At 37.4% G+C, this 19,291-nt stretch overlaps 1 protein-coding gene across 1 annotated transcript; it reads right to left on the reverse strand.

The window, feature by feature from the left end:
* Positions 1-2,717: 2,717 nt before the first annotated feature.
* Positions 2,718-18,446, reverse strand: fam120b (family with sequence similarity 120B). Its single transcript, XM_046877312.1, is given in 12 exon segments — positions 2,718-4,737; positions 4,812-4,878; positions 4,981-5,081; positions 6,450-6,552; positions 7,911-8,117; positions 10,821-10,913; positions 11,145-11,284; positions 11,287-11,316; positions 14,159-14,245; positions 14,603-14,771; positions 14,854-15,870; positions 18,354-18,446. Coding segments are annotated over 11 exon segments (2,040 nt in total). The 5' UTR covers positions 15,850-15,870; positions 18,354-18,446; the 3' UTR covers positions 2,718-4,690.
* Between the last annotated feature and the right edge of the window lie 845 nt (positions 18,447-19,291).

The raw sequence follows: 19,291 nt of genomic DNA on the forward strand, positions 1-19,291 counted from the left end.
CTGTAATACACTGTATGTCCTTATATATTATATATTATATAAAACATTAACCAATTACAAACTTGGGACACTGAACAAATTGTGAATAAAAACAGAATGCAATGATGTGGAAGTTTCAAATTTCAATATTTTATTCAGAATAAACATAGATGACATATCAAATGTTTAAACTGAGAAAATGTATAATTTTAAGGGAAAAATAAGTTGATTATAAATCAACACATCTTAAAAAAGTTGGGACAAGGCCATGTTTACCACTGTGTGGCATCCCCTCTTCTTTTTATAACAGTCTGCAAACGTCTGGGGACTGATGAGACAAGTTGTTCAAGTTTATGAATAGGAATGTTGTCCCATTCTTGTCTAATACAGGCTTCTAGTTGCTCAACTGTCTTAGGTCTTCTTTGTCGCATCGTCCTCTTCATAATGCACCAAATGTTTTCTATGGATGAAAGATCTGGACTGCAGGCTGGCCATTTCAGTATCTGGATCCTTCTTGTATGCAGCCATGATGTTGTAATTGATGCAGTATGTGGTCTGGCATTGTCATGTTGGAAAATGCAAGGTCTTCCCTGAAAGAGACGACGTCTGGATGGGAGCATATGTTGTTCTAGAACTTGGATATACCTTTCAGCATTGATGGTGCCTTTCCAGATGTGTAAGCTGCCCATGCCACATGCACTCATGCAACCCCATACCATCAGAGATGCAGGCTTCTGAACTGAACGCTGATAACAACTTGGATTGTCCTTATCCTCTTTAGTCCGGATGACATGGCGTCCCAGTTTTTCAAAAAGAACTTCAAATTTTGATTCGTCTGACCAGAGATTAGTTTTCCACTTTGCCACAGTTTATTTTAAATTAGCCTTGGCACAGAGAAAATGCCTGCACTTCTAGATCATGTTTAGATATGGCTTCTTTTTTGACCTATAGAGTTTTAGCCAGCAATGTTTTCTGGAAGTATTCCTGAGCCCATGTTGTGATTTCCATTACAGTAGCATTCCTGTTTGTGATGCAGTGCCATCTAAGGGCCCGAAGATCACGGGCATCCAGTATAGTTTTTCTGGCCTTGACCCTTACGCACAGAGGTTGTTCCAGATTCTCTGAATCTTTGAATGATATTATGCACTGTAGATGATGATAATTTCAAACTCTCTGCAATTTTTCTCTGATAAAAACTCCTTTCTGATATTGCTCCACTATTTTTCACCGCAGCATTGGGAGAATTGGTGATCCTCTGCCCATCTTGACTTCTGAGAGACACTGCCACTCTGAGAGCCACTCTGAGAGGCTCTTTTCTTCTTTTGACCTAATAGGTTGCAAATTGGTCCTCCAGCTGTTCCTTACATGTACAAAATGAGCCAATATTTGGCATGACATTTCAAAATGTCTCACTTTCAACATTTGATGTTATCTATGTTCTATTGTAAATAAAATATAAGTTTATGAGATTTTTTAATTATTGCATTCCTTTTTTATTCACAATTTGTACAGTGTCCCAACTTTTTTGGAATCGGGTTTGTACACTACTGATGAAAACCTCTCGATAAAATACAGAGTAGCAGATCGATGGCCTCTGCTGAAGCCCAGGCCTGCTTATGATGCGAGCTACACTTAAAATAAGTGATTCTCACATAAAGCTTTTTGACAGCCAGAGTAACAGGCACTACCGAAACAGTCAACAATGAAGTTATTTTTTGCCCTCACTTGTCTCTTTTCCCCGGTTGTGTTTTGTGCAATTTTGAGAATCCACATACAATTATGGCAGAGGCAGAAATGGGACTACTTCCGGGGTTTAACAGTCTTCTATTTATAGCTACAACCATAAATATCAGGGGCTCGATGTGTTCACAACAGTCCTGTATTTTTAGAGGTTTTGTAAAGTGACAGAAAAATTCAAGATAATATGCAAAACTACCGCATTTCTATCCAATACTAAATATAAATGAGTATTTACGGCTCTTTCAAGACACTAAAAAACGATTTTAAACGATAGAATGACTTTGTGTTTTGCCCAAGACTTTGAAAAGACATTATTATTATTATAGAAACAGATTTGAATGTCCATAATTACATTCATTACATCAAGTAAACGCTTCTATATCCTTAGGTTATTTGTGAACATCCTATTCGTACACTTTCTGTTGCATTTGTGAGATTCACCCGTTAACTGTTCATTGTAGGGGGCATGATTTTAAAAATAAAGCCCCAAAGTATAAAGCCAGTAAATGCATTTGTGGCTTCTTTCCCTCTATAAAGGAAACAGAGATGAGTATGTGCCAAAGTCTGGGTTCCTGTGGCAGACCCCACCCCACCCCAACTGCACAGAGTATGCTGCACAACAAACGCTCAGATCCCCACTACAGCTCGAGCGATGACTACCTCTCACCACTGATCCCCCAGCACCAGATCCCCAACTCACGCCAACTCCAGCCACAACCCACTAGGCTGTGACCACAGCGCCATGGGCACAGAGTCTATATTTGCCATAGGAGCACACACACACACAAAACACACACACACACACACACACACACACACAAACTAAATCTGAAACGATAAAAAAAGATTACGGTTCTGGGTTGCTATATTTGAATCTGTACAAACTACAATTAAGCTGACGTTCTATTGTTGTATTGCTAAATTTGCCTTGTCCTTTCTGAAAAAGACACAAGCTCCATGCAAGGCCACCAGGAAATGATTCAAGAAAACAAAACAGGAATTGTTTAGTATTTATTTAGGAAACACAGAAGTCAACTGGTTGTTGTGGTAAAATAAAAAACTTGCAGCACCAAGAATGATCTCTTAGATACACAAACCTAATGGGAGGATCATATCATGCATTATCATCTTTATTAGCAAAGACTTCAATTACTTTCAATCCTAATTTTTTTAACCAAACTGCATAGCTTTTTGTTCTGTCCTATAATTTTACTGAGGCCCAACAATTTTCCAAAGCTTGTCCAAGGCGATCCAAAACCTCTTTTGTCATGGATAAATCCATCGACTGAACTTCCTGCTATTCCAACATGCTTCACACATGCCAAGGTCAAGGAGTGTGTTTGTGTAGCTCTGTTTTTCATTCCAACATGGGCTTCGTTTTTCTGTAGATGGGAGGAAGAACTGTGCAACTTTCTCCATATCCTATTTCCTCTCAGCACTGTTTAAGAAATTCCAGCAGTGCCACTGTTTCATGGCCTCATGAGCAGAGGGAAGCGCAGTTTAGGCTTGAGTAATAAGCTGCTGTCTAGTAATGATAATTTGGTAGACCATGTTAGACGGTGTTCTGGAATTATGATCACAAACTAGTCTCCACAAAGATTACGATGCCCTCATTCCTTCTTTAGTTAAATGAGATATCAGTACATGTGGTTTGTGCAGTGTTGGTACACAAACCATGTAAAAGTAAATTATCAGTAAAATACTACTCCAGTAAAAGTACTTGCACTTGAGTAAAAGTACAAAAATATTTGCCTTTAAATGTTCTTAAATAGCCGATGTACTATATGACTACTAGTACTAGTTTATGTGAAAAGATTTTAATGTTACTCTGAACAAACAAATCTATTAATAGAATGATTTTAATGAGTAAAACATTGACTGATATCTATTACAATTATCATGAGCCCAAAACCTTTTTTCAACTACTTAAAAAAAGAAAATCTGGCAAATCAGGCGACGGGTGTTGTGGTAAGTTCGAATCAGGAGATTCTTCCCTCATTTGTTCCTCTCTAAATGTTCTGCTTGCTGTTGAACTGATGATAAACTGTATGTTTGTGTTAAGTAGATATCACCAAGCGCCAATCAAAACAAGTTCAAAACAGAGTGCATGCACTACTTCGATTGGTGGATTGCTGCGGGCCTGATCAGTTAAGCTTTTATCCACTCATGAATAAAAAGAAACGACTGATTTCACAAAATGTAGTTGAAATACAATATATACATTTGACTTTGAAATGTAGTGAAGTGAAAGTAAAAGTCTTCCCAAATGGAAATACTTCAGTAAAGTACAGACAGAAAAAGTGTCTCAAGTGCAGTAACGAGTTACATTTACTTCATTACTGTCCACCACTAGGTTTGTGTCAGTTGATGATATAATTAATGGAGAACTAATATAGTAAGTGGACAGAAGTAATTTGTCTTCTTTTTTCTTCATCAAGCATGACTTTTACAGAAGTGATTAAACATTTATAATAATGAATTTCCAACCAAACAACAGGAAGCTAAAATTGCAGCTGAATTTTGCTGGGTGATACTGGACCAGGATGAAGAAACATCTTTACACAAAAGAGAATATTTTAGTTTTAATCAATGCTCAGAACAGAAAATGTAAATAAGAATAAAATTGGGACCATTCTGTATTATCAAGAACACACTCTAAATATATTGTGGATCTTTTCATTAAACTACCCCCCCTGAACCCCCACCCCCGTTTGTTGCCACTGTGCAAACAAATAACACGTGCGAATAGCAAAGGCAGGTGCTTAAAGAATTTCTTTCTGTGAGCTTCCCCTTACTGATAGTAAGCAGTGTGTGTACCACACCTATTCACTCATCAAAGCCAGACAGTCAAACCCATAGTAGACAAAACTCTATGAACAGTCAGCTGCATTAAAGTATGCTCAAGCAGACAAAAGGAACCAAGCATGTATGGTGATCAAGAAGGCTTCAATTTCACCAGAATTAATGATCTTTAGGAGTCAAGGGAAAGCTGGAATTTAGCTTCGCTACTGAGGCCATCTGCAATAGAGAGCAAAAATAAATATACAACTTTAAAACCTCTCAGAATGTGCAATTTCAGTGTGTGAATTTACCTTGGGGCAAGGTAACATCTTCTTTTGTTAGGACGTCTTGTTCTTGAACTTGGTCTAGAACCATGTCCTAGAGGTTAAAAACAACATTGGAATTAGATTCCATTAGATTTGACTGTACCTACTGATAAACACACCAACACTACTGTTTCTAAGAGCGCCTTGCATGTACCTTGCATGTGAAAGGCTGGACCCCTGGGATGCTGTCTATAGTCAGGGTTCCAAAGAATTGGGGTTCCCATTCTCGTTGAGACTCTTCATCCATGGGCCTCCCTGAGGAAATGACAGTATCTTTGAAACGTGATTTTAATTATGGGCCTCAGTCCTTAATTTACTAAGGAATAGAGAAATTGCGAATCACTGGAAACATAAACCATATAATTCTCCAAAGCCCAAACTCTACCACCACCTCCCCACAAGCCTGAGGCAGTGATTACCAGCTCAAATGCAGACATTAAATTAGAGACAGACTTTTTTTTTTCATACATATACTTGAATATCATATTTCGACTGACAGAATACACAATCTGAAGGGCAAAATAATCCCTTTCTAAGAAAAACAACTTGAACCAAACCAGAAACACCACTGAATATGCTCTTTTGTCTTGCAGGCAGTTGTATTATTATTATTATTATTATTATTATTATTATTATTATTATTATTATTATTATTAACATCAGCTTCTTGTAGTTTCACCCAGGAAAGGAATATTACTACAGTGACATTTTTAATCCAATAAAACATGTAAAGAAATGCAGCTGGATAAACATTACAGCTAGCGGTCAACCGTGGACGACGCTACAAATAAACAAACGGAATGCAGCAAACATGATACGGTGTTAGCATAAACGAAAACAAAGTCTCGTCGCAGAGACACGAGATGTGTTTCATGCGCTGTTCAACATCAATAGAAAAACCAGATGGAGACGATTTCACCACAAGGTCTCTTTTAATCACGCTAAAAAGCCTCAGTATGCTGGATGCCAGTGAAAAGAAGCAGATCTCCAGGAGTTTTTTTAACAGTCCCCATGTTATAATTTTGTTTTCTTGTTATGTTACTTAAAATAGCTCACATCCCATAAAAAAAATCTATTCTTGTTTTGACAAAGCAGCGGCCATATCTAAAGCTGGCTGCTGTGTATCATTAACTCTGGAGTGAAGCTGGAGTGTGTTATACATGAAAAAAGCTTTTTGCCTGCAAGAGGCACCAGAATTGAATTACAGTATGGTACACACTTTGCCATACATTCACGTATTATTATTATGTGAAGACAGTCTAGAAATGAACTAATTCTAAACCTGCAAAAAAGAAAAAAACATAAATTCTACCATCTTTTTTTTTTTTTTGCTTTACATTCTCTTTTATTCTCAGTTGTGAATTATTGGATAATGTAATAATACACAGCCTCCAAATGTTCGGGTGATTTTTTGTTTCCATGATGCTGTGGTAGCTCAGAGGTTAAGGTTCTGTGCTGGTGAATGCTGCCTGCTACTGAGCTACTTTTGGGCTCTCAAGCAAGATCTTAAGTAACTTTAGATACCACACAAATAATTCAACTATAATTTTTTTTTTTTTTTTTGCGTAGTTGGAAATTCAGATTTACATGTGGATAAAATAAAAAAATTTACTGATCTCTCACCAGGAATTTGTCTGCCTGGAAAACTAAGGATAGTGTAGCCACGTCTTCCGCATGCTCCGAGAACCAGGTCTCGAAGTGTGACAAAGAGTAACATCCATGCAGGCTGGAAGGAAAACAACAAGAAAAATGTCTAATGTTCGACTGCTTGTGATGGTCCTCAGTGTCATTTGGAATGAAATCAGCAGAACATAAAGCTAAATTTTTCTTTTGAGAAAAATCGGTTTAAAAATGTAGTTAATTAAAATGCTAAATCTCTAGGAAATTCAGGCAGAAATAAATAGAATAAAAAATAAAAAAAAAGCAAGAAGTTAACAATTTTAAATGAAAAACCTGGAATATGTCACTTAAAGGAAACATGTGGGATCTTGTGAAAGAGAAAACTCGCCTGGCTCTCAATCACAGTGCACCAGAAAGCTCATTATGCATGGGCTTCATCAGTTATTTATATTATATGCATAATGGCAGGTGGAGGGTTGCCACAGTAGGGTCTTCCCAGTTTTTCAGTTGCTTTTGCTACCTTTTCCTGTTACAAAATGCTGTATTAGTACTACTGTTTAAAATTTTGTTACATCTGAACAGAAGACCATAGTCAAGCCAAGAATAGCTGAAGAATTAACATTTAAAACACTTTTTTTCATGATATATATATATATATATATATATATATATATATATATATATATATATATATATTCAGTTACAGCCCATAAGAAAAGCATGCTTGCAAGAAAAGTGTACAATAGAATTTGTTTTCATAAAATTGTTTTCATAAAAACAAATGAATAACAGTGTTAAAATGATAAATTTCTTGCTGACTTATTCTGTTTGTTTGCAAGCCATGCTTTTAGGTTTTTTTTTCTAAGATCACCACAGAAACCTGTGTGTGCATGTGCTGTATCTAGTATCCACCAGAGGCTTGGCAGAGAAACAGCTACTAGTGTGGTTCGAGCAGTGTGTAAGATATATGGACTGCTGACTGGGACTGACCCGACCCATCAAAGGGCATACTTAAGGCACTGGATAAACAATGTTACTCATTCACAGCCTTTTGCCAGTTATTGTTGAATACATCCAGTGTGGTCCAAAAGTCTGGGAGCACTAGTGGACATCTTTTGATTTTGCATTCTTTTCTAATTTTCTATAACAGATTTCTTGAAAAATAATGTAACTGACAACACATTGAGTGCAAAGTCAAATCCTTGAAGTGTTCACATGAATCTCAGAGCTTAGTATTTTGTATTTCCTCTTTCTGCTTTAATGACCAAACTTTATGGATTCCACAAGTTGGCCAACATTACAGAATTGATTACATTAATATAACAATCTAGATTACAATGCAGAATTTGTAATATTTATTGTTTAGTTTGAAATATTTTTTTTTAAATGTTCTATCTATCTCTCACCCTCTTATAACACATATTTCACAACTGATATTCATAAGAACACTTTCTTTTTACTCACATTGCCCTCTAGAAGCTCCTCCCTTGCACAATTAGAGTGTGCTTGTAGGTACTTCGAATGAAACAGCAAGCCATCAAAGATTTTCCAAGGCATGATCTCGTTCATTGCAAAAGGAAAACCACAGACACTATTGGCAGCAATCACATAGGTAAGGCCGCGGACAAAGAGGGAACCGAGATGAACAGCCCTTGGGTCCACCTGAGGAACCTGCAAAATTATATATTTTTACTTGCAATATTGTTAATAAAGAAATAGAACACAAATCATATAGTAAAACCTTAAATCACACCAAAAACCATTCATTATATATTAGTCTGTACAGAGGCTAGGCGAGATAACGGGTTGTGCTTGGGGGAGTGGGGGCAGATTGCCTGCCTGACACTCACCTGGCTACCTCCCCCCTCAGTAATGGGAGATAAGAGAAGGAATGACTGATTAGCGCTTGTGTCACTAAAATGAAAGACTTGCCTACCACCTGCTCTCCACTCAAACACAGCTTAAACTAAAATAAACAAAAGGTGGTCAGTACATGAAGTCAAAAGCTTCAGCAGTGCTTGACGGCCCAAGCGTATATGCTACCAGTTAATATTACACTGACTGGGCAGGGTTTTCTTTCCTCCAAGAGTGCAATTCAAAGCATTTTTATTTGCATACTGTCTTATTATAATTTATGACCCCTTTCATTATTGTCATTATTGTACGTACTGAAAGCCAGATATTGTTTGGTTTGTTTTGATATAAAACAGCGTAAAAACAAATAATGAATATGTTTGGAAGCCTGCCAACAAATATCTAGGCAATGATTACCAATGGTAGCTTGCTGTTAGGCACAGAGACAAAGTGCAGAGCTTTACTTTTAAAGCAAAAGCAGCAGCTGTTCTACCAGCATTTGACCACAGAAACAATGAAGGCTGCCTGAGCCAGATGTCTGGGAAACTAAGGCAAGGCCTGGGGCAGAGATTAACATTAATGGCAACTCTTAACCTTGTGAGCAGATCGTTCACCTGTGCGATGATGCATCTGTGCCATTTCATGTCCTAAAACATTCATGTATAGTGAAGAATAATGAACAATAGAGTCCAGAATATGTGGGGAAAACTAAATGTGTTCATTTTCCATATAAGGCAACTGATGTTCTTTGCTGCTGGGATGAAAAATAAAACACTTTCCTAAAAGTTCTCCAAAACATAAACTGGTCTTAACGCCCTTGATTCCTGCCTAGTGTGTGTACTTGTGTTGTTTTCGGCACACAGAGGCATCCGTATGTGTGTGTGTGTGTGTATATATTCACATTCCCTCACTGTCACAAAGCAGCACAGGGAGAGAGTTAGAGAGAGATTGAGGGGGGTATCAAGCAGCCCCAGGAGACTCTCCTGCCATCTGTCTGGCTCTTAAAGCTTGCTTCGTCTCTCCCCCTTCCTCCACCTCCTCCCCTGTGATCCCCCTTTCACATTTCAGGCAGATGTGACAGTGTTGCTCCCGATGGGACACAACAATAGCATGTGCAACAGGTGCTCCTGCCTCCCTCCGGCACATGGGAGGCAGGAGAGCTTCACACACTTTCATCTGGCCAGCGGCAAGCTGTCGCCACAGTGACTTAAACACACATGCGTGCGCGCACACACACACACACACACACACACACACACACACACACAGCTTGCCTGAGTCGCTCAGCAACTCAACACCTGCTACTTGTGCCCTCAAAACACATAGACCTAAACATATTCATTCATCACCCCGACATATAGCTGGAAATATACACTGCTCTATGTCTTTGTACTGAAACATAAAGACACAGAAACAATGCTGACATGAGTGCAGCAAACAACCATCAAAGCACAACATAGAGAGACCTGCTAACTGCTAACAAATGCTTACAGAATCTTCCTCATGTATCCCTAAAAAGTATATGAGGGAAAAACTAATATAACTCTATAAACAACTTGTACAGCTGAGTGAGAAGATAGAAAAACCCCAAATTAGATTTGGATTTGGTTTCTTTTGGTCTCTGGCTTAAAAGCATGATCAGTTCTTGCAATGCCAATAGTGACTGTGTGTGCATTTGGAAGTAAGGGAAACTGGTACATTCGCAATGCAGCAAATCAGCCAGTGGCTTCCTGAATATCTCTTCTGAGATGTTTATTAGCCCCACATCTTCACTGGAGAGAGAACGTTCTTCAATATGGCTGCCCCAAAACCATGGGCGCCCGTGAAGGCAACGTCTTAAATAGTGTGTGTAGTAGGTTTAAATGAGGGAAGGAGCAGAAATAGGCCTGTGGTCAACAGCAGGGACGTCTCGGAGCCTGTCACCAGAGCGTTGCTCTCAGGTTCAGACCACAATTAGAGCACTTTTTGAGTGGAATGTCGCAAAGCGACCAAAAACGATCCCTCCCCCTAAACCTAACCCCCCCAAGTCTCTTTTTTTCTTTTTACTCCCAAATAATGAGAGAATCCAATACATCATTCAAGATGACTCTGCTGTTTTGGGGAAAGAAAAAAAAAGCTCGTGAAGTGTTGGTTTGGCAGGACAGAGAATTATTACCCTGAGTAGCACTAAGGAAATCAGTCTCCAGTCTCCTTGAGAATACATGATACAAATGTGCTTTAATCATTTACCAACACCCAAAACACTGCACTGTTTTTGTTTATGTGGAGACTTTGAGTTGACACACACACACACACACACACACACACACACACACACACACACACACACACACACAAAGTGCACATGGCTGGAGGGCACCTTTGGAAAAGACTGCATATTGACACTAATGATGAAGGAAAGACCCAACTGTAGACTAATTTTAACACTTTCATGGCACAGACCAACTGGAGAACAGGCCTCCTACCCTTCATTAAGCTGCCTGTAAGTTCCAAAGGAGAGAAAATACATAAACGGCTTACCCTTGTATGCTGGAGGTCTGTGTAAGACTTGTATCTGATACAGACTGCTTGGCTTAGATATGCATCTATGTCTTCTACGGAAAAGTGTTTAGCCTAAAATAAGAACAAATATTCCTCTTTAGTTTTCAAGCGGTGAAAGTTATTATCTAGTGTACAAAACAAACGCTTGGAAGATATAACATAAAGAAAAGGCTTTTTCATAACACAGAAACATGTTATGTAAACCAGCAAGCCAGACTGAATAATCAGTTTATGTCTTTTCACGTAGCAAACATTACTAAGGACAATCAAATTTAAAATATACAACAGCCAGATATAACACACCTGAACTGCTATGTATGTTACAAGACAGATCACAGCTACCAAAGGAGTGTCAAAAGATTTCAGATCTTCAGCAAAGTCTTGTAGGTCAAAAACAGCTAAAAAAGTGGACACTCTGACACTTTTCACCTCAGAGTCATTCCAAACCACAGAGTTGTGAGGTCAGGAGTTCCCTCTGTTATTTGAACAAAACAGATAGTGAATAATGGAAAGACTTCAGGAAGGACCCTGTGCTAGAAAACAAATAAACAATGTTATCCACATTAGGTGCTATCATTCATATTTTAACCAATTTTAGCCTTCTTCAAGTCAAGTCAAGTCAAGTTTATTTCTAAAGCGCTTTTCACAACAGACATTGTCTCAAAGCAGCTTTACATAAATCAACAGTCAAGGTGAATGGTGTGCATTTATCCCTGATGAGCAAGCTGTGGCGACTGTGGCAAGGAAAAACTCCCTTAGATGTGCATCTGCATAACTGAGGCTGATGCGATTCACATCCTGATGCATAGCAGTGACACGATACATTAAAGATATATATGAAGCAGCTACAGATGTGATGTGATACTCCCTCCCCATTACGATGCAGCTCATTCCGATTTCGATTCGATTCAACACAATGCGATGCAATTTAAAAAACATGATTTTATTCAATTCAATATGGTACACTTTTATTTCTTCAGTTTAGAAAGATAAACCAGATGTTTTTTTTCCCTGTTCTGTCTCTAGAAAGATTAACAGCTCTACCTCTGCCATGTTAATCTGTATTCTAAGTGACTCTCAGGACACGTCTCGGTCTCCTAAGTGTTGTGATACGCCATATTCATGTGGCAGCAGTGATGCTGAGAGTATGCGCTTGAGAAACAGTTTAGGGGAAAATCAATCTACATATCAAATATTGGTCAAAAATTATTGCCCACTTTCTAAATAATACTAATACTAATAATTACATTTTTTTTTTTTTTACTGATGCAAATATGTTTAAAACGATGCATCGCAATACAAATGACAACTTGTATCTGGTGCACTCTTTTTTAAATTAATGCATCAAATCGTTAACTTTTATGATGCACCGATGCGAATCGTATTTTACAATTTTACAACCCATTTAACAGACCCACAAAATAATTTCTGAGCCATGAATTACATGCTCAACTGCAAAAATATTCAGGCACCACTAAATCGTTTAGTGCTCTATATTCTATTTTAAACTAAATAACAAGCACGCAGTATTTATTATGTGGACTCATTACATTAAATTCTTTCTTGCACATTATTACACATTTAGCTCTGTCTCACTGTACTGTATGCACACTGTAGGTAGTCCTGTGCATAGATCTGTATGTTCTAGGTTTATATCAGCTAGTGTTTATTTTGGATGTTTTATGTAGCTGTTCTGTTGCTGTCAATGTACAGTGGCGTGAAAAATTGTTTGCCCCTTCCTGATTTCTTATTTTTTTGCATGTTTGTCACACTTTAATGTTTCATATTATAAACTAATTTAAATATAAGTAAAAGATAACACAAGTGATCACAACATGCAGTTTTTAAATAAAGGTTTTTATTATTATTATTATTAAAACAAAATCCAAAACTACATGGCCTTGTGTGAAAAAGTGTTTTTCAATAAACCTAATAACTGGTTGGGCCACCCTTAGTAGCAACAACTGCAATCAGGCGTTTGCGATAATTTGCAATGAGTCTGTTACAGCGCTGTGGAGGAATTTTGGTCCACTCATCTATGCAGAATTGTAGTAATTTAGCCACATTGGAAGGTTTTCGAGCATGAACCGCCTTTTTAATGTCATGCCACAGCATCTCAATATGATTTAGGTCAGGATTTGACTTCAGACATTTAGAGGTGGACTTGCTGGTGTGTTTTGGATCATTGTCCTGCTGCAGAACCCAAGTTTGCTTCAGCTTGAGGTCACGAACAGATGGCTGGACATTGTCCCTCAGGATTTTTTTTGGTAAACAGCAGAATTCATGGTTCCATTTATCACAGCAAGTCTTCCAGGTCCTGAAGCAGCAAAACAGCCCCAGACTATCACAATACCACCACCATATTAAACTGTTGGTATGATGTTCTTTTTCTGAATTGTGGTGTTACTTTTACACCAGGCGTAATGGGACACACACCTTCCAAAAAGTTCAACTTTTGTCTCGTCAGGCCACAGAGTATTTTCCCAAAAGTCTTGGGCATCATCAAGATGTTTTCTGGCAAAACTGAGACAAACCTTTATGTTCTTTTTGCTCAGCAGCAGGTTTCTTTTGGTTTACTTAACTTTATCAGGCAGGTCCTATTTAAGAGATTTCTTGATTGTGAACAGGTGTGGCAGTAATCAGGCCTGGGTGTGGCTAGAGAAATTGAACTCAGGTGTGACAAACCACTGTTTTAACAGGGGACAAACACTTTTTCACACAAGGCCATGCAGTTTTGGATTTTGTTTTTCGTCAATAATAAAAACCTTTGATTTAAAAACTGCATGCTGTGATCACTTGTGTTATCTTTTACTAATATTTAAATTAGCTTGATTATCTGAAACATTAAAGTGTGACAAACATACAAAATAATAAGAAATCAGGACTTCTTCACTTTACTGAATAGGGTATACAAACTTCTTCATGTATACTATACTAGAAGAAAAACTGTCATTGGGAACACAATTAACCTTTCAGTGTTGATATGTCAATACCCAAAAACATAAAGCAACATCGGATTGTCTTAAAAACAAAGTCGGAGAGCATGAAGGGAGCAGAGCTTTACTCCTGAGATTTTTATAAGATATGTATAGCAGTAACTCATTTGAAAGCAGTATAAAGTGACTTATAGTAACTATCAGAGAGGATACAACTGCAAAGTGATTGTTAAGGGTCTTTTGATCAATGCCTTAATCTCTGGGCTAACACTGTCCTGGGTTGATTTTTGTATTGATCAAACTGGGGGTGAAGGGGGCTTGGCAGAACAAATGTCAGTCAGTAATGCTCACAGATTTTAGGATGAAAAATATATACAGCACCTGGAAGGGCTAGAGGCTTTGGATACACTTGTTTTGGTTCTTTAAGTGGATTTCTGGGAAAAACAAACCATTCCTTCACAGAAGAACCTGCACGAGAGATGAATAAGGAAAAAGATTAAAAGTATTCAGTAGAAAAATTTAAAATAAAGAAAAATCAAAAGTGTTTAAACTGATTGGTGGTGCAGTGTGGAGCATCCTGCCTTTCTATTCCAGGGTACCTGATTTAACCCTGATCTCAGCTTACTGTTTGAGTTACACTTGGGTTTTCTTCCATTTGACAAAAAAATAAATAAATAAAAAAATGTCTATGCAAAACTGAATGACTGTGTATGTGTGTTTGTGTGTAAAGTGAATTGTTGCTACTTGTTACATATAAAGTAAAGTAACTGATGATTAATCTTGAAAGGAAATTTAATATGTTTAACATAAAGAGAAGAAACTGACTAGGCTGGAGAATACTGTAGATATGTTCTCGGAGTGGTTGATATAAAATGGCCTGTGGTGGCAGTCCAAGTTCTTCATCTTCCAGTGTATTGCTGCATTCAACCACCCCATCATGTAGGACGTTATAGCTAAGGAAACACTCTGCTCGTATGTGCTTCTCTTTTGCTGCCTGCAGGATGAAAAACAATTACTTTAAATGTATTTATACACTGATTTTTAATTAACGAGGTGTGCAGATATATGTATAATACCTGCAATATGTCTTTTTTGAGGTACTTCTCCATCACACACACCAGCTCTGGGTAAGGAAGGCTTTGATCTAACCAAGGTGATGTTTGTCCTGGCAGAAGATATGACTGGATTCCCTTTTCAACAATCTTCTTATCGACTTTGGATAAAGGTAGTGAGGAAATGCTACATGTTTCATCACAGTTTGGATGATGGCTTTTTATGAACTGAGCTACTGCATGGACCTTGCCACCCTGTTGTTTTTTCCCATACAAGGTCAAAGCATTATTACGAAGATTCTGTAGGTGATGCTCCGGCACAACATCGTTACCCAGAATGCATGCTAGTAAAGGAAGATCAGACTTTGAAAGCTTCAGGATGTGACAGAGCTTCTCTCTGGAGTACTGCACCGTTGTCATGTTTTCTAAACTGAGTTTAGCAATGGACAGATATGGAACTGTGTCATAAATGACAAAGTCTGTATCCTGACCAAGGATACCGATGCTGTTGTTACGAAGGGCGTATTCAGCGATCTCATAGTCCCCCTCACGAACTGAGCAGTATGTTTCATGACCAAGAGATTTAAGTGCAAACCTGGAGAAGGTGGCCAGTCCTGAGGGAATGCAGAACATTTCCCTTCCTGGTTGCTGGTGGCGATTCTTAATGTAGTTAAATACTTTGGCTATGTCTTGGTTGACTCTCAGGCGTCTTTTCACCCATTCTGCTCTCTTCTTTTCCTCTATTGTCCCATCAAAAAAGAAGACCAATCTTAAGCCTATCGCTTTGAATGCCTCCACGAATGTTTGTAGCGAATGCATGTATTCTTTCCACTGGCCACCATGAACCCAGGCTTGACACTGATACCAGTATCTCAAACAGGCCAGTCCATCCACCACTACGATAGGCATGAGGTCAGGATGGTCTGCAGCATGAGCTACAGCCAACTGTCTCAAGTCCACATGTATGCATGTATCAGGGTAACAAGCCTCCATAAAGTACTGTAAGCCTTTCACCCCCATGTCTGCACACAGATTTAGAACCTAACAGTAGAAAGATAATTTGTGGATATTAATTTCAAAGCAATAAATCACCAAAAGACTCAGATGAACAATATGAACACATTTTTCATCTATGACTACCAATCAATAATTTACATCCTGTATTTATTTTATTTAGTCAGATGTACATTTCAATTCACAACAGTTTTAAATTAGTTTTAATTCACAATGTGTGAAAAACCCAAACTAAAATAAAGCTGCATTATGACTGAATAATTCTATTTGACTGGTCACTTGAATGAAACATGCAAACCTTAGTCAGGCCTAGTCATTTTGACTTTAGGTTTTGCAACTTTGGATATTGGTTCTGGAGCAAACAAGTTGAATACGTAGACAGAATATTACTGAACACATTTAAAAACAAGCCTATTATTTGTATATCTATGTAAAAAAAATACCGCACTAAAATTTATGTATGTATCTATTTTATTATAATTCGTTTTAAAGGGGTCCCAGGCTGCTTTAGGTGAATGCACGGGTTTGCAAAATGTTTTGTAGAAATATTGTAAAGGATGCAGAGTATACTGTAGTTAAAGCAATCCATAAACTGCATAATAACTTTGCCACATGTAGACCGTTTAACATTGCTGTATTAATTTAGGGATGTCAAACAATGAAAATATTTAATCGCGATTAATCGCACGGTCATCATTAGAGTTAACTTGTGATTAATCACAACTTAATTGCACATTTCTACCTGTTCTAAGTGTACCTTAAAGTAATACTTTTAAATTTGTTATGTTTTAAAGCAATTATGGGGTTTTAAATTACGTAAATCATTAGGACAACAAAGGGAACTTATGCTATGTTTCGCCAAAGACGGTTTTAATTACCAGGTGTGTGCATCATGGCGAATGATTTGAGGCAAGTAAAACAAATGTTAAGTGATTATAAACGTTTTATATCTGAATAAAGTAAGAGCGTCATGAATAAATGTGTGATGGGTTGAAGGTTTTAATTTTGTTCCTTATATATTATATTTATTTATAGTTTTAATAAAAAATGGTCAAACAGAAATGTGCGCTACATTAATCGTGTGTTACAGTTTTTCTCAGTTGCTTTGGAGCGTTTTTCAGATCAGAAATGAAATTCTCAAAACTACTTGGGGGGTATGGAGACAGATGATCTGCTGTGGCGACCCCTAATGGGAGCAGCTAAAAGAAAAAGAAGAGGAAGAAGAAGAAGAAGAAGAAGAAGAAGAAGACTTGTTCAACCTCTACATCATTTAGTCGTTTTTGTGCTCACCATAAGAACATTTCTTGTTGCTTTAATCTATTTTGAATGCTTTTGTACATTCATTTAATGGATAGTGTACAATTGTCTACTGTTTCCGACAATATCAGTTGCTTTTGTCATGTTGATCAAAATATATTATACTGGTTTTACCTAAATAGTCTTAACCACAAAACATCTCAGCATCAGTTAATTGCATAAGTCATTGAATGCAAAATGGTTAAACCAGTTTGTCATCATCTGTCAGCTAATATTTCTAATAAACTGTTTTTGTAAATGGGACTTGAATTGATGAATTGTGCAGATGAATCTTGAATGTAACTAATGAAGGAGAACGGCATCAGATCAACCAATGATCAACTAGTTCTCTAAAACAGGTCAAAGGTTGTGAACCATCAATTGGAGAGTGTATACAGTAAACAAAGAATTATAACAGTATATATACAGTACAGTAAAAGTGTCAATGTTGCCCATTCTCCTGCAATCAATATAAATCAAATATGCAATCAAATAAATGAATTTGTGCTGGTGAAATTTATAGATGCCAAACAAAAGGAAGTCCAATTTGTGCATTTTTAGTCACTGTGATCCAAACTATAGTTTATATCAAGAAACCCTGAAACTGTGCACCATCATACTGACAACATTAATAAACATTTTGATGATTTTGTTTGTGAACAATGACAAAGGGACTTTTCATTGTGATGGAAAATACATGTTAATTGACACAAATACTTAATTTTCAGATATTAAGTAGGTATTTTGAGATAAGTACAGGCTTTGCAAGAAATTAAATGTTTTGTGCTGTTTGTCCAAATTGTTTTGAGAATGCACTTACTGTTTTGCAAATATTAAGGATGATTCGAGAAATGCTCCAAAGCAACTGAGAAAACCCATTAAAATAAATGTTAGTTAACGCGTTAATTTTGACAGCCCTAGTGTTAATATTATTTGTTATTTGATATACACATTCTACTAGAAATACATGGGCGAGGCAATATAATACGGGGAATATGTGCCACTAGATCAGTTTTTAAAATTTAGTTTTGCAAAATCTAGTTAGCTGTTATATAAAGTAGGTTTTCGTAATAAATCACATGCAACCATTTCCAATCAGAGAATCCACACCACGATTCGCAGCAGCGTAAAGCACACACTACATTACTGTATATATACTGTATGAGTCCAATTTCTGCCTAAAAAAATAAGCATTGATACATACAGATAATAACCTTGAACACAATAAAGCGACTTGAAATAAACTTAATGACAAATAAACTGTCACACTGCCATCAATGCGGTGATCAGCACAATGTTTACAAAACTGCATAAACTTCCGCTTCCGGAAAACAGAACACAGACCTTCTGCCTTAAAGGCGCAGTACATCAATACTGCAAGTCACATAGCGCTCTCTCTCTCTCTCTCTCTCTCTCTCAGTATCTCTTCCTCACATACAGGTTCATCTCAATAAATTAGAATATGGTGAAAAAGTTCATTTATTAATTTAACTCAAAGTGTGAAAATCGTGTATTAAATAAATTCAGTGCACACAAAAGTAGTTTCAGTCTATGGTTCTTTTAATTTAGATGATTTTGGATCACATTTAACAAAAACCCACCAATTCATCTAAAAAAATTTTAATACTTCATAAGACCAATAAACAAAAATGTCTGTGAATTGTTGGCCTTCTGGAAAGTATGTTAATTTACTGTATATGTACTCAATACTTGGTAGGGGCTCCTTTTGCTTTAATTACAATTTGGTTGGGCATGAAGGTGATCAGTCTGGGGCACTGCTGAGGTGGTATGGAAGCCCAGGTTTCTATGACAGTGGCCTTCGGCTCATTTGCATTTTTAGGTCTCTTGTTTCTCATTTTCTTCTTGACAATACCACATAGATTCTGGGGTTCAGGTCTGGTGAGTTTGATGGCCAGTCAAGCACACCAACACCATGGTCGTTTAACTAACTGTTGGTGCTTTTGGCAGTGTGGGCAGGTGGCAATTTCTGCTGGAAAATGAAATCAGCATCTTTAAAAAGCTGGTCAGCAGAAGGAAGAATGAGGTGCTCTAAAATTTCTTGGTAAACAAGTGCAGTGACCAACACCACAGATGACATCGCACACCAAATCATCACAGACTGTGGAAACTTAACACTGGATTTTAAACAACT

Source organism: Silurus meridionalis, chromosome 2 (genome assembly GCF_014805685.1).
Source record: "Silurus meridionalis isolate SWU-2019-XX chromosome 2, ASM1480568v1, whole genome shotgun sequence".
Taxonomy (NCBI): domain Eukaryota; kingdom Metazoa; phylum Chordata; class Actinopteri; order Siluriformes; family Siluridae; genus Silurus; species Silurus meridionalis.